General features: G+C 42.9%; 1 protein-coding gene and 1 non-coding gene across 5 annotated transcripts in view; one reads left to right on the forward strand and one right to left on the reverse strand.

Moving 5' to 3' along the window:
- Nucleotides 1-24,023, reverse strand: part of ANK1 (ankyrin 1) — a 272,521-nt gene that overhangs the window by 67,612 nt on the left and 180,886 nt on the right. For all 4 annotated transcript variants that reach the window (XM_049771795.1, XM_049771796.1, XM_049771793.1 and 1 more), the window contains exons 3-16: nt 20,501-20,599; nt 17,266-17,364; nt 16,072-16,170; nt 14,914-15,099; nt 13,743-13,841; nt 13,240-13,338; nt 12,871-12,969; nt 9,158-9,355; nt 7,776-7,874; nt 7,351-7,449; nt 6,763-6,861; nt 3,233-3,430; nt 2,205-2,303; nt 1,338-1,436 (exon numbers count right to left, since the gene is read on the reverse strand). In XM_049771795.1, coding sequence (XP_049627752.1) covers nt 1,338-1,436; nt 2,205-2,303; nt 3,233-3,430; nt 6,763-6,861; nt 7,351-7,449; nt 7,776-7,874; nt 9,158-9,355; nt 12,871-12,969; nt 13,240-13,338; nt 13,743-13,841; nt 14,914-15,099; nt 16,072-16,170; nt 17,266-17,364; nt 20,501-20,599 — 1,671 coding nt within the window. The remainder of the gene's footprint in view (nt 1-1,337; nt 1,437-2,204; nt 2,304-3,232; nt 3,431-6,762; nt 6,862-7,350; nt 7,450-7,775; nt 7,875-9,157; nt 9,356-12,870; nt 12,970-13,239; nt 13,339-13,742; nt 13,842-14,913; nt 15,100-16,071; nt 16,171-17,265; nt 17,365-20,500; nt 20,600-24,023) is intronic.
- Nucleotides 22,343-22,470, forward strand: LOC126007730 (small nucleolar RNA SNORA19). The gene has a single exon (XR_007495220.1). It is a non-coding gene; the product is annotated as a small nucleolar RNA SNORA19 (small nucleolar RNA).

Here is a 24,023-nt window from a genome sequence, read left to right on the forward strand (position 1 = left end):
CCCATGTCTTGCTCTCCTGCTAGCCTGGGCTTACATAAGCAAGCCTGTTTGCTCCCATTTCTGAGGCTTTCTTAAGAGGCAATCGGGAACAGCACATTCAAGGGCTGCAGTGAGGCTGGATACAGGGCCTGTGTACTGGGCAATACTAATCTGCTAGGTCAGCCTCGTCACGAATCCTGCCATTTTTAACAGTACAGACACACCTAGAGGGTGCGATGGTTATGAAGAAAGAAACCATTACTCCCGTGTGGTGTGCAGAAAGCCAAGCCAGCCAAGGCATTAAATAAAATACTGATAGACTTTTAGAGTGCAATTTCAAATTAGGGTTAGCAGAAGGGAAAGGGGAAGAGGGGCAGAAAAATTGGGTAAAAAAGGGTTGATTGTGCAATGAAGGATAGAATTACAATTTTGGTGGTGAACATAATGCCAATTTATAATGAAACTTATACGATGTGTTCCAATTAAAAGTTACATCTTAGAGTCTTGGGGCTTTAGAAGAGGAAACCAGTCAGTGGGGAGGGGCAGGAGAAGGAACTGGGGTGAAACTGTTCTCTCTCGACTCATTGAGTTCCACTCTCTCAGCAGCTCCGTTCCATTGGACCAAGGGTCCAGATAAATTTAGATGAGCAGAAGGCCAAGAGAGGAGGCCAGTGAGAATCCAAGTTCTGCTCCTGCTTTTGCACAAGACTGCTCTAAATTCACCTCGCACCGACTTCTATGTCCCACAAAAAGGTTGTTCCCACTTTAATTAGGGGACAGTAAATAGTGACTTTTGAAAAGAGAAAGACATCTTTTCAAAAGGCCATTTCTATCTAAGACTGAACTCTTCAAAGAAGTAAACTGGGAAAGTGTCTGACTATTCATATGTAAATATATCTCTTGCTTCAGGATTTAGACAAGTTTATCTATGACTCTGAATTCTTGTCAGAGACTGGCTTCTGGCCACCAACATCTGGCCCAGGTCAGAATCTGGGAGGGAATATGAGCATAAGGTTATGTTCTCTGTGCCACCCATCCCCATTTTTCAGAAGTTTTCAGAAGTCAGCTGACACACAGTGGTTAGGGAGCCATCTTTGCTATGTAGATTCCAACTGTGTAAGATAGCCTGCTCCTGGGAAGTATTACCACTTCCCACCCCACTCCTGGTTCCCAAATAGCAGCAATTATATGCTGTAACATTTGTGAAAGTAAGGTGAGATTTTTGAGGTAAAAATAAAAACTAAACCCAAACACCCTTGGACTGCTTCTAAAATAGCTCTCCCAAAGAAGGGAGTGGAGGGGCTACTCCCTGGGCCACGGCTGTGGGTGGGTCCTGGCCCCTGGGAAAAGGGACTTACCCAAGCAGGACTGTGTGGGGATCCTCCTCGGGGCAGCAGCAGCTTGACGATGTCTAGATGGTTGTGATGGACGGCCACATGCAGGGGCGTTAAGCCATTCTGCAGGGGGGGACAAATGGACAAGAACAGTCTTCACTCAGCTAAGGAGAATGCATTAGCTGCAGGGAGTACTATTTCTGGATCCCTGTCACTTTTTTGTTTGTTTTGTGGTGGGGGCCACACCCAGCAATATTTAGGGGTTATTCTTAGTCCTGTGCTTAAAAATTATTCCTGCTGTTGCTTGGGGATCATATGGGACACAGGTCAGCAGTGTGTGAGGCAAATGTCTTAACCACTCACTATACTATTGCACTGACCCCAAACTTAAAAAATATATAGGTAAAATCCAATTTAAAAGCATTAGAGGGTCAGGGAGATAAAACAAGGGTTAAGGCTGCTGTATGTGCAGCAGATTCCAAAATTCAATCCCTGGTATTACATTTTGGTCTCCCAAGTACTACTGGCAGTGTCTCCTAAGCACTGGTCTAGGAGTAGCCCCTACGCACCAGTGGGTGTGAGTCACTCCCAGAAACAAACGAACAAATAGAAGTTTTTCAAATCCAGTCTTGATCTGAAGTCAAGGTCTACCCCTTTATTCCCCAGATCCAAAGAGGTGTGGGCAGCACCACTGACACCTGCTGTCAAGCTTTTCTGAAAGGACCAGGACTTTGTCAAAAAGACCCAGCTTCCCACAGCCCATTCTCCCTGGACAGCTGCTCACTCTAAAGTGGACACAATCAACTTAGGAGAGAGAGATGGACTTCACCAATCCTAAGGTGAGCCTTGGTTATGTGCTTGAGGGGAGAAGGGAAGAGACTGCAAACTCACTTTGCCAGCAGCATTTGGATGTGCATCTCGTTCCAGTAGTAGCTCTGCCACTCGAACCTTCCCGTACTTAGCTGCCACATGGAGAGGGGTAAATCCTTTCTGAGGAGAAACACAGACCTTCAGAGGCCGGAAAGATAGCACAGCAGTATGGCATCTGTCTTGCATGGGGCCGATCTGGGATGGACCCAGGTTCATTTCCTGGCATCCCATGAGCCTGTCAGGAGCAATTTTCTGAGTGTAGAGCCAGGAGTAACCCCTGAGCACTGCTGGGTGTGACCACACCCCCCCCCCAAAAAAAACCAAGCATCAAACAAAAAAATACACTAGAACCTTCAGAGTTCTCCTCTCTGAAGAAAGGGGTCTTGGCAAAGGAGGTGTCCCCAGTTAACTGGCTTGAAAAGATGCCAATAAAATCAAGAGCACAGCCAAAGACCTCAACAATAACAGTTTTGTCCACAACATCCCATCATCCCTCCCACATGCTGCAGGACACCATCTTTGACTGCCAGCTAGTTGAGGACAAGGGCTAAGTCTCAAGTCTTCTTTTGTCCCAGGACCTCTCTGATTTGTCTAGAACCGCGATGGCGAACCTATGGCATGCGTGCCAACTGTGGCATGTGAAGGCCTTGCAGCTGGCACATGGGAAGGTCCGCAATTAATACATTTATAAAATTTATAAAGAGTTTTCAGATACTAAAATCTTGTTATTAAGGTTTAATTGACGTGCTGGCACTTTGAGGAAATTCTTTGGTTTTGTGCAGCAGTTTGGGCACTCAGGCTCAAAAAGGTTAGCCATCACTGGTCTAGAACTACCACTGAGCAAATCACTAGCCGAAAACAAATAAAACAAGGCAAGGTGCGCAGGTGAGAAACTACATCTCACCACCTTTCTGGGGCAGGAGAGACATTCAGACTCACAGACGGCAGGATGCTGGCCTCTCAGCTGCTCTGGGCATTTAAAGGCAACACAGGGATGGGATAGATACGGCAGTGACCCGAGGCTCCCAGACATTAGGAAGAGGCTCTACCTTGGTCATGCATGCCTGGGATGCTTCCTTTTCCAGAAGGGCCACCGCTGTTTCCACATGGCCCTCCCGGGCTGCGATGTGCAGAGGGGTATGTCCTGCTGTAGTGGCCAGGTTGGGATTGGCATTATTTTCTAATAGGAGCTTCACCATGTTTGTGTGGCCAATGCGAGCTGCACAGTGAAGTGGGGTCTGGTCATCCTGGAACCAGAAAGACACAAAGAACATACTAATGCTTCAAAGAAGAGAGGCTCCAAGAGGGTAAGTGACTTTCTCAAAGTCACACAGCCTAAGATGAAGAGCTAGGAGCCAAATCAAGTTTCTGAGTTACAAAAACTAACTTGTTAATTTAAATGTAATCCTTAAAACAAAACCTCGTGTTAGTTGCTATTTTAACCCAATTATCTTAGGAAAAAAAGAAAACAAAAAACGAACCTAATTATCTAAAAATGGTTCAGCCACCTTATCTATTAATAGGAATTAAATAATTATCTATCTCTTCAGGCTGTGGTTAGCATCTAGAAGGTGATGCATATAAAAATTTTTTACTGTAGAATAGGATAGGTAGTATAGTAAATAAAGTTGTACTCTGCAGATAAAGCTGTACTCTACTGGGGATACCAGTTAGACTCTCCAGCATCACATATGGTGCCCCAGCACTGCCAGGCATAAACACTCAGCATATGGCCCCAAACTAAAAAAAAATAATAACATTTGCACTGTGTTTGGCATATAAGTACTCAATAAATTATGGTAGCTAATAGTATCACAAAGCATGTCTGAGTAGATACATCTCTCTCTCTCTCTCTCTTTTTTTTTTTTTTTTGCTTATTTTGTTATTTTGTTTTGGGGTCACATGTGGCAATGCTCAGGAATCACTTCCGGTGAGTTCTGGGGACCAAATGGGGTGCTGAGGATCAAACCTGGGTTGGCTGCATGCAAGGCAAGCATCCCACACACTGGACTATCTCTTTGGCTGCCGATATGTGTCTTTATTATTGAAAGTCTTTTGATTTTTCTCTTTCTGGGGTTGGAGATCCTGAAGGGAGGATAACCTGGCAGATCCAAACCTCCTCTTTGCTTCTACTGATGCTAAAAAGGTTTTGAGGAGACAAGAGGTGTCTCTGTCTAATGGGGCCCAGCCAGAGTCTTCCCTCACAGGCCCTTAAATATTGATTTAAAAAGATATTTTCAGTTCTGTGTTATTGCTGCACCACTGATAGTAGTCAAGGTCTGAAAAAAAAAAACCCAAGTGCTCAAGAACAGAGTAATGGATTGGAAAGCTGTGGTCTATAAACATTCAAATACAGGGAAAAAATGAAATCATGTAGTTCTCTGCTATGTGGATAAAACTAGGGAATTTCATGTTGAGCCAAAGGGACCAATTTTGAATGATTTCTCACTTATTTAGAATATAATAAAACACAGTAAAAAGGGGCCTGAGAGATAGAATGGAGGAAGGGCATTTGCCTTGCATGCAGAAGGATGGTGGTTTGAATCCCGGCATCCCATATGGTCCCCCGAGCTTGCCAGGAGCAATTTCTGAGTGTAGAGCCAGAAGGAAGCCCAGTGCGATGCTGGGTGTGACCCCCCAAAAAAAAACAGTAAGGAAATGACTTTTTTTTTTACTATTTTTAATATAATTTTTATATTAATCATAGTGGCCTACATATCATTGACAATAATATTTTAGTTACATATTAACATAAAGTCAGGGGAATTTCCATCACCGAATTGCCCTCCCTCCACCTCCATTCCTGTCCTACCTCCCATATCCTCCTCCCTCACCCCCGGACCTGCCAGAATAAGTGGTCCCCTCACCCCCGAGGCTGCCAGAATAAGTGGTGCCCTCTGTGCCTAGCTAACTACTTAGTGGTCCTACACCTGTTTGGTCTTGGTACCTCCCTTATTTCCCGCTCTAGTTGGGAGGTGGGACTAGATAGTTCAAGTTATGTGGTTTTGTTTGAAGAAGAAAAAGTAATAAACTGGGGGAAAAATCAAATACACCGAAAATGGGCAGAGTCCTTCTGGAAGCTCTCATCCTATTTTTGAGAGACGAAGGGAATAAAGGAGGTGGAACACCACAGAAAAGTTAAACATCATGGTTACAAGGTTGTTTATACTAAGGATTTTTTTTTCTGCCACAGATAAATTGTTCAAGATTGAGTTGCAGTCATACAATGTACAACAACCTTCACCAGTGCACATTTCCCACCACCAATGTCAACAGTTTCCCTCTCACCCTCCCTGGTGCCCTCTTTCCTCACACCAATCCTCTCCCACCTGCCTTGGGATAAGTATTTTACTTACTTCTCTCTCTCTCTCTCTCTCTCTCTCTCTCTCTCTCTCTCTCTTTCTCTCTCTCTCTCTCTTTCTCTCTCTCTTTCTCTCTTATTTTTTGACATTGTGGCTTAAGCAATGGCTTTTGACAACAGACTTTAAGACTGAGTTTTCTCAAGCTGGCAGTGGCTGAGAGTGCTTGATGAGAAGGGAGCTAAAGACAGTGGTGGAAGGATAAAGGAATGGAGTGAACTTGATGCTAACATTAATACTAACAGAATATAAATCACAGTGAAAAAATATAAAGAAACGAGATATTCCTAATTCTAAGGGAGCCATCACTCCCTGAAGGATAGGAAAGCCTAATCTTGGCCAAAGTCAAACACCTTGAAAACTCAGTAGCTATTCTGACTTTTTATTCTTCTCACCTTTCACAAATGCCATTTTCAGAAGTAGTGATTCCTGGCTGAATTTTACTGACTTCAACAAGACCACTTTCAAATCCTTGCTTTTCACAGGGAAAGGAGTGGTGGTAGGATGTGTCAAAAGGGCATATAGTTTAGGGAAGAATATTTTAGTGGTGAATACAATGTAGCATATACAGATATTGTTTTAAGTGCTTGAAATCTATTATTTTTATAAATCTATATCATTTTATTTCAATTAAAAACTCACACTTGCGGGGCCAGAGAGATAGTATAGTGGGTAAATCATGGCCAGTTTTAATCCCTGCCACCCCATATAGTATGCTGAGCTCTGCCAGAAGTGATCCCTGAGCATAGAGTCAGGATTAAGTTCTGAGCACCATTGGTTTTGACTTCCTTCCCATAGGCCTCCACACTTGCTTCTCTATTTATTGCAATCACAGCCATGAGCATGACCATTTACTTCAGGTCAGCCATGCTGCCCAGCATTCATCACCTTGCATGGAGGTAAGGCCTTTCATGCAGAAGGATGGTGGTTCGAATCCCGGCATCCCATATGGTCTCCCCTGCCTGCCAGGAGTGCTTTCTGAGCCGGGAGCCAGGAGTGACTCCTGAGCACTGCTGGGTGTGACCCAAAAACAAAACAAAGAAAAACAAACCACAGTCTGGCCTTCTCAGAACTCCCGCCAAATAAGGCCTTGCATCTCCTACCAGGTAATGGCAAAGAGAAGAGCTCAGACACTAAAGCCAGCGCTAAGAAGGAGGGACTTGAAGTTCTTGCACACCACGATCATCTTTTCTTCCTTCACTCCCAACTGCAGAACTCACCTTGGCCTTAGAGTTGACTTTGGCTTTGTTCTGGAGCAAATATTTGGCTACTTCTGTGTGCCCTGCTCTGGCTGCCATGTGTAGGGGGGTCTCCACTTTCTGTCAAATAACAAAAGTACAAAAGAGTTAACACATGCTGGGATTCCAAAAGGACACATGCGGTGCTCTGATGCTCTGAAGTACTGGCCCAGAGTAGCTAGATCCCTTAGCCTGCCATTGCCAGGTGTGTGTGTGTGTGTGTGTGTGTGTGTGTGTGTGTGTGTGTGTGTCTTTGTGCACATACGTGCATTCTAGTTATATCGAAAAATATACACCAGAGCTAAGGGCTGTCTTAAGGTGTAAATGTATCCCAAATAACACTTACAGAAGTTTCCAAATTATTGTCCAAAATAAAACTGTCAAGACTTACAGATCTGTGAGAATTTTCATTGGAAAGGTGTCAGAATATATGGATATCTCCCCCCCCCCCCACTTCTGAGATGCTACCTCTCTCTGCCAGAAAGAAGACATGAATATTGCCACCCAAGCTCACAGGGAGCCCTCAGTGCCAGCTCAAAGATCAAAGGTATTGCTCTCCCCAACACTTACCACATTGGAGACATTAGGAGATGCTCCCCGCTGCAGGAGGTTTTTCACAATGGGGAGATGCCCCATAAAGGCAGCCACATGGAGTGGAGTCAGGCCAGACTGCAACAGATGAGAAAGGAATGAGAAAAGCAGTGATTTCTGCTCCTTAAGTCTTCAGAACTTTACAAGAAAAGGAACAAATGAGACAGGTTTGCTTCCAGGAAAATGAGTGGAGGAGAAAATTTACTGCAGGGGGATTCAACCCACTTTCATAACCTGAGTGTTTCCATGTCCCCTCTGGCACCCTAACTAATTCCCCTGTGAACTCTGGGCTTTTGCCCTCAAGTGCATTCCTACATTCCCCTTGGTTTCAAACAACAACTCTCAAGAAGACTATAAGAGGCAGACCCTGACAGGGGTCACCCCTGATGTATAGGTGCTCCTACCTCAGTGACAGCATCAATGGAGGCTCCTGTCTTCAACAACAGCTCCATGACCCGGATGTGGTTTTTCTTGCAGGCAATGTGTAAGGGGGTGAAGCCATTCTGCAGCCCCAAAGGGAAATAAACAAGTAGAGCCTATGTATTATCCAGGGAATCCCCACCCACCTTGCTGATTAAAGGCAGTCCCCACCAACCTGTCTCCAAGCCAGAAGGCCTTTGCTGCAAATCACCAAAGAAGCAGATGGCCCTTACTTTATCACATGTGTTTCCAAAATTGTTATGATAACTTCTTTTTTAAAAAGTAATTAATTTTTGAGAGCACTGAAAAAACCCACTATGTAAAGTTTCCTAACAGGATATTTATAATAAAGAGTACTAGACTTCTGTGAAGTCATGGTTCCGAACATTGATCATTTTTAATAGAATGTATTTCTCCCTATCATTCTGTATACCAGTGATATGCTAGAATAGAACTCTACAAGGCAGGGACTTTTGTGTCATTACCCCTAGCAATTTGGGGTTGCACACCTATAGATACAAACCTACTCCCTACTTCCAGGCACATTAGGCAATGTCCTAAAGACAATTTTGATAATCACGATGAGGGGAAGAAAGAAAATAGGCACCTCTGGGTCAGATCCAACATTATCACTAAACAATAAGAAATATCAGGACTAAAATAGAGACATTTCAGCTACCCTTGAGCAGGGTCTGGCATGTAGTTGGTGCTCAATAAAAACTTTCTGAATGAGTGAGGTATAAGCCATCCTTACTCAAGGCATTGAGAAGGGCACTCTGCTCCTAATTTCTCCTCCTCTAAGAATAGGGCCCACTATGTACAGAGCTCTATTCCACCATATCTATGAGACTGGCTTGTGGAAAGAACAAAGGGAAGTAATGTTCTTAGAGAGAGTTTGCTTCAGGTCTGAACTATCATGAAAACAGTAAGAGTCTCTGTGAGATGGGTGCTTAGACTAATTTCACTAATATCTAAAGCAGATTAAAAATAAGCCAGAGAATGTGTAAGAAACCAGGGTCTTGCCTGGGGCCTGGCTTTATAGCACATTTTTAAGCCATGCACATTATTCAAAGCGATCAGGTCACTTTGAATCCAATCCAATCTTAGCCTCAACCTGTGCCTAGGGTCATGTTTGTTAATGCAGGACGTCACACTAGCTGGATGTGGTAGAGTGTGAAGATGACCCTCTGCCAGCATGCTGCCAGGCCTCTTGACCTTAGCAGGCAGTGATGCTTCCCAGGCTATATACCAAGATGGTAGTTTTAGGACCAAATTCTTGGCTGCTGCCTGACCCATAGCCCCACCCTGCAGCCCTCACTGGCCTCCCTTTGCCCCTTCAGTACCTCTATCAGGGTTTCCCACTCACCAGGGCTCTGGAGTTTGGTTTGGCGCCTTTATCCAAAAGGACCTTGGCCACTCTGTGATGGCCACAATGGGCTGCTACGTGGAGTGGAGTCAGGTGGTCAAGGGTGATGTCATCTATCTCTGCATTGTATTGCAATAGAAGTCGGACACAGTCAAGGTGATCTCCCTGAGCCGCCATGTGAATTGGGGATAAGCCATTCTGGGTAAAGAGGAAAACCCAAACAATTGAAAAGGAAATAAACCTGTACATTCAGGGTTATGATTCTAACCTCAAGTTATATTACTTTCTTACATGGTGCTTCTGCATGATTCTTGAATGAACTGGTCTCTAACTGCACTTCTCCTGCTTTCCAATCTAACTTAATCTTCAACCAACTTCGGGTTCACCATTCCTTCCACAAATTTTAATGGTCAGTCTAGAGGTCTATTAAGCTTTAAAAATAAAAACCCCTAAATCCCTAGCTCAAACCTTATTTGTAGATTTGCTAAATCGTATTTGTAATGAATTTTCTAGGTATGCGTACTTACCCAAGTAAGTAACCGAGTAACCAGTAACCAAGCCAAGTATCTGTTAAATGTCTGCAGTCCCCTGTGCACAGAATGGTCTTTACAAATTCACTCACCCAGACACAATCAAATATTCATCCAAATTATTAATATGCATCAGGTATGGACTAAGCTCTGGGAGACAAAAGAGAACAGACATAATCTGGCCCAAGCAAATTGTACAGATTCGTAGGCAAAAGACCTAAAATGGGTATGTTTAGTGAAAATGGCATGGTGAAAGGGAGTCTAAGTCCAGTGGACACAGGAGAGCGAAGCTGAAAAGACAGAAGGACCTGTGGACATGAGCTTCCAGGTGGCACAGCTCACAGTCCCTGAGCTAGGACTTCCTATCTTTGCCAGGAAGATGAAAGGGGGATAACTAGGGCCTGGAGAGAAAGTACAAGGACCAGACTGTTAGTCTTGTATGCGGTCAACTCAGTATTAATCCCCAGCACCCCACATACTATTCTGGGCTTAAACAGTTGTGATTCCTGAGCACAGAACCAGGAGTAAGACCTAAGCACCAGCAAGACACAAAAACAAACAAAAAAGGGATGACTATTTCAGTGAAGGGCAGATGGATGTGAAGGGCCACAGGCACATTCTAGGGGAGTTCTAGGACCTGTTCTTGGTTAAACATGTGGAAAGGTAAGTGGTGTCAAAGCTGGAGGATAGGTAAGAGCACTATAGCTGGGAGCTTAGATTTCCACCTTTCAAGAGTGACCACTGAAAGAAGAAATTGAGGAAAGGGGTGACAGAGATAACAAAGGTCAGTGTGATGTTAAAGTTTTTTCCCTGGGACCTGAACAATAATTCACAGGCTAGTGTGTTGAGCACTAAAGATTGGGTTTGATGCCCAATGCATGGCTGAGCCCCTGAGCCCCTGAGCACTGCTGGATATAGTCCAACTCTTTTCCCTCCCTAAAACAAAAGAATTGTGAGGTCAAGAGCAACTGTACAGTGGGTATAAAATACAGCCTTGCAACATGCTGACCTGGATTCAATCTCTAGCATCCCATATGGTTCCCTGAGCACTGACAGGAGTGCAGAGTCAGGAGTAATCCCTGAACATAACCAGGTGTGAACCAAAACCAAACAAATAAAAACAAATTGTGTCCCCTGAAAATTACTATGTTAAAGATTTTTTGGGGTTTTGTTTGTTTTGGGCCACACCCAAAACTGGCATGCTCAGGGGTTACTCCTGACTATGCTCTTAGAAATCTCTCCTTGCTCAGGGGACCATATGGGGCCCTGGGGGATAGAAACAAGGTCCATCCTGGGTCAGCTGGGTGCAAGGCATCTACTGCTTCTCCACGGTTCCAGCCCCCAAATTTTCTATGTTAAAGTTTTAACTTTACAATATCACTTTATTTGGAGGCAGGATCACTGCAGATAGAGTTAGAGAGACTGTGATGTGGCCCCATTATCTCTCAGAGATTCTGTCATCATGGAAAGGGAATATTTGGACACAGACACACACAGGGGGAGAAGACCCCAGGAGGATGAAAGGCAGAGATAGGGATGATGTACTCACAAGCTAGAAAATGCCAAAGAATGCCAGCAACCTGTCCCCAGACATTAGGAAAGAAGTCAGGGACTGATTACTCCTCAAGGTCTGCCTCAGCAGGAACCTACCCTGCTAACATTGATTCTGTGTATCTAGCCCTCAGGGTGAGAGATAACACACTATTCCTGTTGAAACTGCCCAGCATTCGGCTCTTCGTTTATTGGTGCACTTAGAAAAAAAGGTCACCCGGGGCCGGGCGGTGGCGCTAAAGGTAAGGTGCCTGCCTTGCCAGCGCTAGCCTTGGATGGACCTCGGTTCGATCCCCCGGTGTCCCATATGGTCCCCCAAGCCAGGAGCAACTTCTGAGCACATAGCCAGGAGTAACCCCTGAGCGTTACCGGGTGTGGCCCAAAATCCAAAAAAAAAAAAAAAAGAAAAAAAAAAAAAGAAAAAAAGGTCACCCCATCTTTCCCAACTGAGAAGTCAGCTCTCAGTAAAGCATTTTCATAACAATCTTTATAGCCTCATCTGAATCATCTGGATAATATAAAAGCCTTAATAATTTAAGAACATTTACATAAGTTTAAATATAGGGTCTCTGTGGGAAAACTCTGAGAATTTCCTGACCTAATAATATAATTGCTGGTCGCAATTTTACCTTCACTAGTCAAGGGTTTTCATTTTCTGAAGCACTTCCAAGGTTATTATCCCCTGTGACTATTTCAACAAGCCTAGGGAGAGGAGAAGGCTCCAGATGAGGGGAATGAGACATAGAGAGGGGGCTCAGAGACACTGCACATGCATAGTGGATGGTGGATTAAAGGTGAGATAAAGTGACTTAATGGAAGTTACTTACACACACACACACACACACACACAGACACGTGCGTGTATGTGCCAATGGTGATGCTTATTCTACAAATTATGTTCTAATCTAATGACAGTTTTGTAGAGTGCATACAGTATAATTTGTCAGGGAATCAGTTGGTAATGAACTGTGCTGCAATTTTATGACAGAACTGCTCACAGAAAACCTCCTGAGTGATTAGGAATGGGCTGGGTTTTGACCTCATTTTTTAAACCACACACCTTCTAATTCACTTAAAAGAACAGACTGAAGCCCAGAGTGGCGATACAGCTTTAACTCTTGTGAGACCTGAGACCTCACTGCGTAACTGAAGGAGCCCTCTTCTCTGTCTCTAACAGGCCTTCAGAAGAACTCTGTTTTCTTTTTCTCTTCACTCCTGGTCAGGCCCTAGCTCTGGGGGCATCTCCAAGAGCTTTGTTTCTCTTTACTCCTCTAAGGATAAAAGGGACACGAGCAGATCTGCAGTGTTAGAAGACAATCTCAGTTCACAGGTGTCCAGTGTTTGCAATCAAGTTTGCTTTTCTGCATATTTCCCCTGGAGGCTTTAATACTAAAATGCAATGTTGAATATGTTTGAATAGAGACCACCACCTGCAAAGTTGAAAAATATTGAATATCTGACCTTTGTTAACTGGTATAATTAGAGCTGTTCTGAATTTCACCTGTGTGACAGGCATGGACAAACATCTCACCAACTAAGCACCTTGGTCTCTCAGCAATGGTACTAAAGCCCAGGTGGGCCTAGCCTGAAATATTGCCCAAAAGATGCCCCTCACAGAAGGGAAACACACACCTTGGTTTTGGCTTGGATAGGTGCTCCATGGTCCAGCAGGATCTCTGAGATTCTCACGTGCCCATTCCGAGCTGCACAGTGGAGAGGTGTCAATTCATCCTTTATGAGACAGAGGCAAAAAAACAAAAGCCCCAAAGGCACCTATCAGAAGACTGCTCACATCCTCATCCCCACCTGCTGAAATCTGAGTATTTCCTGAAGGACCAGCCCTATACCCACAGACATGTCACCTCCCTTCCTTCCTCCAAGGTCTCCTTCCTCCCCAAGGCTGCTCTGGGAGTCTGGGGACCCATAAACAGCTTGTCATCATGAGCCCACAAAACTGGGAGTACCTCGCTCCATCTTGTCTCAAAGACTTCTGGAACCCACCTTGGTCCTGGTTTCAATCTGGGCCCCCCGGTCCAGCAGCAGCCGCACCATAATCACATTCCCCCTCCGGGAGGCTATGTGCAGCGGTGTGATGCCATTCTGTGGAGTAGGGGAACAAGGATGTCAGGATGACATCAGGTCTTCCTCTGAAGAGAATGTTCTGGATGGTTCCTTCTACCCCCTCATCTCAGTTTGCAAGGATAGTTCTAGGCATTCACTGTAATCCTGTAGGGTTCTAACAAAGCTGTAAGGAACTGATGGTGTTGTGGGTAATACCAAGCTGACCAGGTACCCCCAACCAACATCACTGGAAGTTATCTAGTATCTTCCCCTCTAGATCCCATCTAGATTGGGCCCGCAGAAAGGTCAGATTAGAAATCTACCTATCAGGAGCTTTAATAGACACAAGAGTAGTCTCACCTGCAGGCACCTTAGTAGGAGATAGCAGGTAGGTCCAAAGTGATAAGGCCCAGACTCAGAGAAGGGCTGCCCAAAGGCCTTACCTGGGGTGTGAAGTTGACACTGGCACCTCTGTTGAGGAGTAACTGGGCCACATTGAGGTTCTCATAGTGAGCAGCAATGTGGAGGGGGGTGAATCCAGTCTGGGACACAAGAGAGGGGACAACCCATCACACATGCTCTATATTGTCACCCCTACTCTTCAGAACTGGCCCAGGTATTCTGATTAAGCTGTCAGGTCTAGAGGACCTATAAATGAAGAAATCTGAACTGATGACATTTAATACTCTGTGTTCAGTTATATTCAAAATCAAGGTGCAGTGGCCTGGCTAAGGATGTGGTACAAGGGGCAGTGCATGAGCCTCGCATGTGCTGGGGGCTCTGTGAGATTCTTCTGAGCATTGCCAAGAGAGACCCTGCCCCCCTGCCTGAGAGGATCAGTCTTTGATTGGCAGAATTATCTCAAACTGGGACCATGTAAGTGAATAATTTTTATAAAGAAAATTTCATTTATAAATTTATGGGGTCCAGGGTATTACACCCGGGTTCTTATTCCACCTCCTGAAGAGAGTACCATGACACATCTGGTTGACCAAAGGTAACCTTCGGTGACTCTGTTGTTGCCATTCTATTTGATAACTTCAAACATTGTCTAACCCTAATCAGCTTTCCAGCTTATGAACATGGGGTGGGTTTGGGGCAGCATGGAATGACATTGCAAACCCATTCCCTATGAAAGAAGTACTGAGCAGATGAGTATATTTACACATAGGAATTGATCATGGCCTGTCATCTCAGATAGATGCCCCAGGGGCAGCTTGTCCACATTCACATGTCCACATGTGCAACACCTCCATCTCTCCACCATGGGGCATGCCACAGGGGGATAAAATTATGGGCAACTACTGGACCACTCTGCACAGACACTCATCCCTGCCTGGACAGGTACTTTTCTGGATGACCTGGAGCAATAGAAGCCTTTTATGCTCCACTCCCAGCACATTTGCTTAGCATGTACTGACACTTTCAAGGGAGGGCTATGCAAGGGGGCTGTAAGGTGGAAATATAGGCACACCATGGGAGCTGATGTGTGTGCACATGGTGGCTACCATCTTAGGTTTGGGTAACTGTTGGGAATTGATAGTACCCCCTCCCCCATATTCAATAGATCTTCATAGTCCCCGGCTTTCTCTGATCTCTTCATGACTGCCTCACCTTGGAAAGCACGTCAGGGTTGGGGTCATTCTGCAGAAGCACTGCGGCTGTTCGGGTGTCATCATTGCGGGCTGCAATGTGCAGAGCAGGGAGGCGCACCTTCCCTTTTGTACCATAGTTGATGAGATGTGCCACCACGTTCTCATGTCCCTGCTGCAGAGCCACAGCCAGAGGAGTGAAGCCATCCTGGGCAGAAAGATAAAAGAGTCAATCGTGCTGCCTGTGTCAGGTCACTCTTATCCTCAAGGTAGGACACACTTTCACAATTTAGTGCTCATCTTAGCATGTTTGAGGCTTAAAGTCATGCTCCTCAGCTTTCTGTTCTTCAAAACTTTTCTCAGGTTTCAAGCTGCATTATAAATGCCATCTTTTCTGGAAGCTTTTTTTGGCTCTATTTTCTCTGAATCTCTAGAGCTTACAGCAAATTGTAAAAATTTGTATTTATTTTTTCTTTATAAATTGAATGTTAGAGTAGTAGGAGAAGCTTTCTTTTACCTCATTTATTGGTGTTAGGATAGTGCGTGACCTATGGACAAGGGATCATCATTTATTTGTTAGTTTCATGAGTAGGACGGACCACCCACAAAATATTGAAAGCCAAATGTAGATCATGAGCTACTATTATTGTTTCTCTCAGCTGTGCTCTGAGAGGCCTGGAGCCCGGGAATAAAGCAGAATGGAATCTCAGCCAGGTCATCATTGAGTCTTTCTGTATTGAGGTCAGAGAGGTGAGATTAGCTTGGCTCAGTCTAAACTAATTTCATCACTACATCAATAACTAAACTCAGGATCAGAGTTAAAGTGACATGTATAAAGGTGTACAGTGGGTTATGTCAAGAGCCTATCTTATTAAGATCCAACATACGCCTGCCATCTGTCACCTTTTGTCTTATTCCTTCAGTCTAGTGTTGGCATAGTGGGAGTGACATATTCAGGTGTCATTTCTCTGCCACGTGTCTCAAGACCCAAGATTTTATCCCTTTTTCTCTTGCACAGACTGATAGCACTCAGTAGTATGTAAGTTGAGAATTACAAACACATTATACTAATGTCATATTGATAATAATATTATGGATGGGCAATAATGACTCTTCCTCCCCCAAATCTCACACAATCACACACACTGGGAGACTGCTAGACAATTTTTCAAGGACTTACTTCTGTTGCTACATTTTGATTCGCTCCATTTTCCAGTAAAAACTTAACCACTTCCAAGTGATTCTCTTGTGCTGCCATATATAGGGGTGTAAAGCCTTTCTGTAAACCAACAAAATAAGTATTTAGTAGTGAGAGATAATGAAACCAGTGAAAAATCTAAACTGAGGACAATCTCTCTCAGCTTATTTTTACCTAGCTTACAGGGCAATATACCCACCTATATATTTAAAACTCTTACTGGCTTCTATTCTTTATGGTACACTCCACTCTGGAGTTGCCCAAGTCCCAACTCTGGATGTTCAATCTCTGCTTTACTTTATCATTCCTGGGATTGTCTGTGACCTTTAAAACATGGATTTGGGGGCCAGAGTGATAGCACAGTAGATGGGGCATTTGCCTTGCATGCAGCTGACCTGGAGTTGATCACAGGCATCCTATATAGTCCCTGAGCCTGCCAGGAGTGATTTCTGAGTGCAAAGCCAGGAGAAACCCCTGAACACACCAGGTGTGGCCCCAAAACAAACAAAGAAACAAACCAATCAAAAAATAAATAAAACATGGATTTTTTTTTTTGATTTTCTGGCTTTCCTTCATTCTCTAAAGAATCTCAGATTCTCCTTAGAATTTAATAAAACTATAACAATAAATAAAACTAATAATCTTAATAAATAAAAATAATAATTAATAAAACAATTTTACATAATTATCAGCTTTATCTAGAAATTCTTTGCTGTGACAGAAAAAAATTTTGACAATGTGAAAAGACATACTGGGACTATTACAAAAGGCCCCAGGTGGGGATGGAAGTTTATATTTTGCCCCCTACCATCCTCTGCCTCACAGCATGTACACATATCCTTTATTTTTATTGCCTTCTTCATCAATCCCCATTTCTCACCCCATATGTCATTTTTCGCCTTAAAATGGTCATAATCAAGCAGACTATTTGCCTGTCTAAATGAACAGAGAAGTGATTCTTGGTGGTCAACCTTCACGAACATACAATGATAGACAAAGTGAAAACATAATAAAGGATGACTTTGTCATTGCTTGTAGATGCACGGCTAAGAATCTAGATGCAGTCACTCAGTGAGCATAGACCATTGCAGTAGCCAGAGTGATCACTATGGAACAGAAATGCAGGTGAAGGAGAAAGGCAGAGTCTTCTAACCCGAGAATGCTGAGAGCCATCACCTGGGACTGGGCGTTGACATTGGCACCATAGTTGACCAACTCCCGGACCACCTCATCCTGACCAGCGAGGGCGGCAATGTGCAGAGCTGTGTTCCCTTTCTGAAACACAAGGGTTAGGGGGAATGAAAAGGATATTTCCTACTGAATTGCTAAGTGACTTTCAAGAGTACAGGAACAAGGACACCGGATGGATGAACTCTTTTCACAGCCCTAAGGTTTAGACAGCATACGTGTGTGTCTGACTCATCAGACATCTTAAAATTAAACTAAAAGCACAAAAGTAAATTTCTTCCTCTCTCCCATAAAAAATTGGAGGAAATGAAAAACCCAACTTCTCCACACTAATGTACTGTATGCAGGCTGGCAGACAGTGAGCCTGTCAGGACACATGGGGAAACTGGCAAGGCACCTGTTCTTTTTTGCAGACTTCCAGCAAGCCGAAGTCTACACCCTACACCCCTCATCCTCTCCCCCCTGAGATCTAGAGCCCTGGGCATCAGGAGTCCAGCATAAATCCCCAAGCTTTTATGATGGCACCTCTGACCAAAGCTGGAATAAAGGAGAGAGGAGAGAGGGGGTCAGAGAGTTAAAAAGTATCAGTAACCAAGAAAAGAGCCAAAATAGGTCAAGAAGTAGGGAAATAACAAAATACAACAATTACATACATATATGTTGAGAAAAATTGAAAGCCAGAAGGAAATGAGGCAAGTAAATAGAATAAAATCTGGCAAAGGAAAAGTAAATAAGTAAAATATAATGAGTCAGGGTTCCCCAAATAAGAAAGGAGAGCATAAACATTAGAACAAAAAGAGGGAAAGGATTGTTTAAGGCAGATTTCTTAGAAGTGGAGAATGGATAACCAAGATAAAGAAACTGGCTGGTTCTGTGGAGGTGAATAGATATCCAAGTTTTCTTGATATATGATGACTTCCATCTCTGGGCTGAGGACAGCAGTGGTGAAGAACAAGAGCAAAGGAAATGGGACCGGAGAGATAGCACAGCAGCGTTTGCCTTGCAAGCAGCTGATCCAGAACCTAAGGTGGTTGGTTCGAATCCTGGCAGCGTCCCATATGGTCCCCCATGCCTGCCAGGAGCTATTTCTGAGCAGATAGCCAGGAGTAACCCCTGAGCACCGCCGGGTGTGGTAACAAAACAAAACAAAAGAGCAAAGGAAAGACCCTGGGAAATGAGCCCTCACCCTATCTGTGCACATATGCATTTATGTCACTAGGCTAAGGAAGAAGAGCCCTTGGCCCGAAATTGGGGAAGAGACATAAGCCTCTCTGTATGAAGGATCTTATCCTTAAAGAAGCAAAACTTCACTAGCTATATTCAAGCCACTAGGACGTAATCTTTTCATTTTGAGGAGTGGTTGCGCTCATAAAGAGGCCCTGGTTCAAGTAGGAGCTTACTGAAGAGAGTGGAGAGATAGCCTTTCTCTGTTCACTACCCACCTATTTAGATTCTGAGCTTCAGTCTCAGAGGGGGGGATAATGGAAGAATAGACTGTTTTTGTTTTGTGCTTTTAAATTTTCTCAGCACGGTTGAGAAAATTATGTTGGTTTTAGCTTTTTCTTCTTTTTAAAAGTCTTTCTCTTAGTGAGGTCTATTACAAGTCTCCAATCTGTTAGGACACTTTCCTAGCCTATGACTTCTGGTTCACCTTTTTTCTCCTCTGTGTGGTTTTCAGACATCCTTTGGCTTATAAAATGTTGATTAAGAACAAAGACAGACTAAGTATTCTCTTGAAAAATAACAGTCAAAAGGGGGAAATTCAGAAAACATGAAAGTGCTGAGACACAGTGCTTTTTGCAGTTTTGGGGAAATGCCAGAAAAGAAAAACCAGCCAGGCCCACACAGGACCCAGCAGATGGCTCACTGCTGACAGGCCCCAGGTAGGTGAGTGCATCAGAAGAAAAAATAATTGTAGCCTTTGCATTCTCAGGAAGAGAATGGTGTGGAAACAATTGGCTTTTGTCAAGGGGTTGGAAGAAAATGCCCATATACATTTAGGAAGAGCAACTGTTTGTTTTACCAAATGACATCTTTTCACCTTTGGAAATGACATGAAAATTATAGAATTTTACCTTGAGATGATTTTATATTCACAATATTTTGGTAATTCACTTCATAAGCATACATTGTCCTTTTTTTGTACACAATGCATTCTGATGTTCTACCAGTAAAACAGCAAATTGCTGTGTGGAACTGATATTGAAACTGTCTGTAGGCCATGCTTAATAAACAGACACATGGAAATTAAGAGTGTAGAAGGATAAACAAAGAGAAAAAAACATAGGAAATACAATAGAGAAAAAGAGGAAGTTAGCAACTAACTTAGTAAATAGAAGTAATATGGGGCCTGAGCTATAGCACAGCAAGTAGGGCATTTGCCTTGCAGCTAACCCAAGATGGACCTGGGTTAAATCCCTGCCTTCATCCCATATGGTTCCCTGAGCCTGCCAAGAGCAATTTCTGAGTGCATAGCCTGAGCGCTGCTGGGTGTGGCCCAATAACTAATAAACATATAAAAAAGAAAAAGAAGTAATATTTTTGGTTTCATTTTTTTGCTTTTAAGTTCTAGTTGCATCATGCTGATTAATAAATAAGATACATGTATGTTAAGAAGTGCAATTGATTTGCTACCTATAACCGAATCTATTTCATGATATTTCATGGAATTTGAACTTGAATCATTGGTGTTTAAAATCTGTTGAGATATAAGATAAGGGACAAATGATAATGGTGGAAGACATGATATGTCTGCAAATGCCAGTTCAAGCAAGGAGAGGAAGTAAGTGGGTAGAACTTGCTGCAGAGTAAACGGGAGAAGTCAAAATCCTCTTCTGTAAGTTGCCAACAATGTCTACTAGCTTTTGATACCAGAATGTTTATATACTCAATTAGATTTTGTTTTAATACCAGTATTGCCACAGGAATTATTCTCCCCCCTTTTAGGACTCTGAAGCATCTTACTTCCACTTAGAGATAGAACCAGCAAGGGCCCACTGAGCTGTAATGAAAAGAGGGTCCTGCGTTTTCAGCAACTTCAGGACTCACAGAATTAATAAATAATTGGGAGGACAAGAGAACTGCCAGAGCAAAAGTGGAGTTTTCCCACAGAGTACTAGCTTTTCTGCCAGAGTTTGCAATAGCACAGAAAGAACCCAGGAATTTGAATTTTCTGTGATAGAAGAATTTTGGTTCCTGAGGGACAATTTGCTAAGAGACATACCTTTGTTGTCGTTTCTAAGATAATTTCTTTGTGCAGCAGTTCAATCACCATCTTCACATGGCCTTCTTTAGAGGCCAGGTGCAGGCCATTTAACCCATTCTGTGAAGGGCAGAGAAGCAAGAAAAGCTCGGTCAGTAGGACAATTCAGGCACTTCCTCAGGGCCCCTTTTTGTTGTGAAAGAAGTGTTGGCCAGAGATGGGGAAGACCATGGAGTCTGAGCCAGCCAGCTTCCCTAAGTCACTCTTCTGTCAGAAATCAGCTAAAACACAGAGAGGATGCTGACAAGAATTTGGTATGAATTAAGCCTAAAAATTCACAAAAACTAATGAGTAGCATTGAAATTCACATCTTTATCAAGTGTTATGAACTTACTTAACAAAAATAGTACAGTTTTACCTTGAGTTAATTTCCACAGCAGTAATCAGAAGAAGCAAAGAGGTAGTTCTGTTGCATCCAAAATATTTGTACAGATTAGGAATATTTAGCAAAATAATAAATTTTTATTTAGGTACTTTGATAAATAAAATACTAACACCTCTTCAGATACAGGATTCTCTGAACAGAAGAATCTGTATTAAAATAGCTCATTGGCAAACTTGACATCTCAAATGTGACCAAAGTCTTGATTCGTTAGGTTTTGGAGTCAAGTAGGGACCCAAGCAAACAAACAAATATTTTTCAGGCTCAACCATTAGCGCTAATAGCAGAGCTCTCTCTAACCAATTACTGTGTCCAGAGAGATTTTCACTGTGCTTTGTAGAAGTACTTAGCCAACATTAAGTTCTGCTTATTACTTTCATACTTCCTACTCTTGATTCTGGAACTTAGATATCTTGAAACTTTTTGGCATAAGTTGTCAGTGCTTCAAAGAGTGCTACTTAGAGTCCACAAATAATTCACAACATGAGAGAATAAATTTCCATTCTGATACGTGAGTAGGTTTTGGTTCAATGTTGAAAATGATTTTAGTCAGAAAGCAAACTCCATCCCTATGTTTTTTTTGCTCTTTTATCTTCCTTTCCTACAAGAAATTCACTCCTCTTTCCATATTCCAACTTTCTACCCACTATTTTGATGAAATCTGTTTTAATATATTCCTTTCCAGGCTGCTGCTGGCTCCTGAGTAATTATAAAGAACCTTGTCAACAAGGTGGAAAAAGTTGGTTCCTGATTTGTTTGATTTTTATGGGTCTCTAATTTGTTTATTCCCAAACATCCCTGAAACCTCACCATGGGTCCTGAAATTGCTAGGTATCATTCCCTAGAGATTCCTGTTAAAACACAAATATTCTTTAAAATATCTTTTTAAAAATTAGGCACTGTGATTTACAAAGTTATTCATAACAGAGTTTTAGGCATACAATATTACACACTAATTCTACTACCAGAGTCAACTTCCTCTCACCAATATCTCCTCCCACTTCAGTTCCATTAATCTGCCTCCTTGACAGGCTCATGTTTAAGTTTGGTAGCTGCAGTTTGGAATTCATGCTTATAGTGTTGTTGGCTCTATGGTTTGGATATATACTTAAACCTCTAGACCTCTGACAATCCTGATGCCCTGACCCCTGTTCCTGCTACCTACTCTTTGCCTCTTTTTCCTCTTCCCCACACAGAAATATTCTGCCTAGGATATGAGCACACTAGACCATTTGCAGATCAGATGTATTACTTTGTTAAAATTGCCTTGGGTGTGTAAAAAGAGAGAGAAAGCCTACCTACTTCCTATTTAAATCAGACTTCCCTTTTACCTTCAAACATTCAGAGCACAGCACATCAGCACATTCAGTCTTGTTACAGTGGAGAGGTCCCTTCACCCAATATTTCCCCATGCAAGTAGCTGATATTTACCATTAGATTTCTTCCTATGCTCATTTGAGCAGTGTTATTTCTCATGTGCTATATAATAGTTGAAGGCTTACTGGCAGTATGACTCCACAGTGATACTGCCAGTCTCCTTCAGACAGTTCTGTCAGATTGCCTGGATGAATTACAAATCAAAATGGTTGGCCATTCAGTGTTTCTAGTTTATGAGTCTAAGGTTTAAAAGATGGTATATTTGAGGAACATAGGCAATGCTTTGTCACTAGTTGAAACTATAGGATTGGGGGTTGATAGCTTTGGATTGAACTTCCAGCTCCATATTGTACATGTTCTGAACCATCTATCCTCCCTCCCAATGAAAAATTTTTGTCTGTGTGTGTGATCCTCTGTCCCCAAATGGGCCTATTTTTATTTTTCATGGTTGACACTACACTATTATCACCTCAGAAGTACTGAATAAATACCATTATGATTGACCTGTGTCTTTTATGCAAATATCTTTAAAAAATAAAAAAAATAAAAGATTTCTTCCTATGCAGATTTTGCACACCATTAAATGTAGGGCCCAAAGCTTGGGGAGTTAGTCACAAGCTAGGATTAATGATATTATCAGAGAAAGACAAGGACAGAGTCACTTTTGATAATAGGAAGGGAGAATGTAATTTAATAGCAAGACAGGAATTTGGGAGAAGGGGAAGAGCATCAGAGAAAGTAAAAAAGCTTTCAAATCAATGGCCTATACAGGAGATCTGGGCTTTTCCTTCAGCCTTGACATCTCAGCTCTACTTCAGGCATCTCTTCCTCCAGACACTACCACCTGCAATCTTTTCTTCAAACCCAGCATGTCATGTCTGGAAGAATTTAATGTTAATTGCAGGCACCCTGAAATTACGTGGGAATTGGGGTGGGGTTGCTATGACATGCTCCACAGCTGTAGTGTGCTTGCTGCAGCAGACTTGGCTGTGACAGCGGCCAGTGTTGCCTAGTGCTGACGCCTGGGGTTTCAATGTTTACTTGGGCACTGCGATCATTTTCCACAACCATTTCTTAGTCTTCCATGTCACAAAGCTGGAAAGTTTTTTAGAAGGAATAAAACATAATGTTAAGTTTTGGCTTTGTTTGGGGGCCATATTCAGCATGTTCAAGGGATTATTCCTAACTCCAAACTCAGGATTGATCCCTGGCAGTACTTAGGGGACTATATGTGGTGTCAGGGATGCAAACCACCTAATCTCAATTCAGCAACATGCAAGGCAAACATCTTACCTTCTCTTATTTTTCTCTTTTTCTGGCCCTGACACTGATAATGTTCCAGATATCTGACCCTGCTGTTTGGATTCAGGATCTTAATCTAGAGTAACTCTGGATAGACTGTCTGCTCAGAGAATGCTGGCTTTGAAATGTAAAGATCCCTAAACAGTTGAGGAAACAAAGCCTAGAATAATTAAATGAGTGGCTAAGGCCTAGTAGCCATATCTACAAGATTTTAACGTGAAGTGCAGGCACCCTGAAATTATGTGAGAATTGGGGAGGGAATTGTGTGGGAACTAGGACATAGTCTATTACACCCAACTTGCATTTCCAAGGGGGAAAAATGGTTTTGTTTTCCCCTCAGAACAAGTATGTTTCTTTCTTTTTTAAAAAATAAATGGGGCCAGAGAGATAGTACTGTGGCTGATGTTGGTTCAATTGCTGCCA

The sequence above is a fragment of the Suncus etruscus genome, chromosome 4, assembly GCF_024139225.1.
Source record: "Suncus etruscus isolate mSunEtr1 chromosome 4, mSunEtr1.pri.cur, whole genome shotgun sequence".
NCBI lineage: Eukaryota > Metazoa > Chordata > Mammalia > Eulipotyphla > Soricidae > Suncus > Suncus etruscus.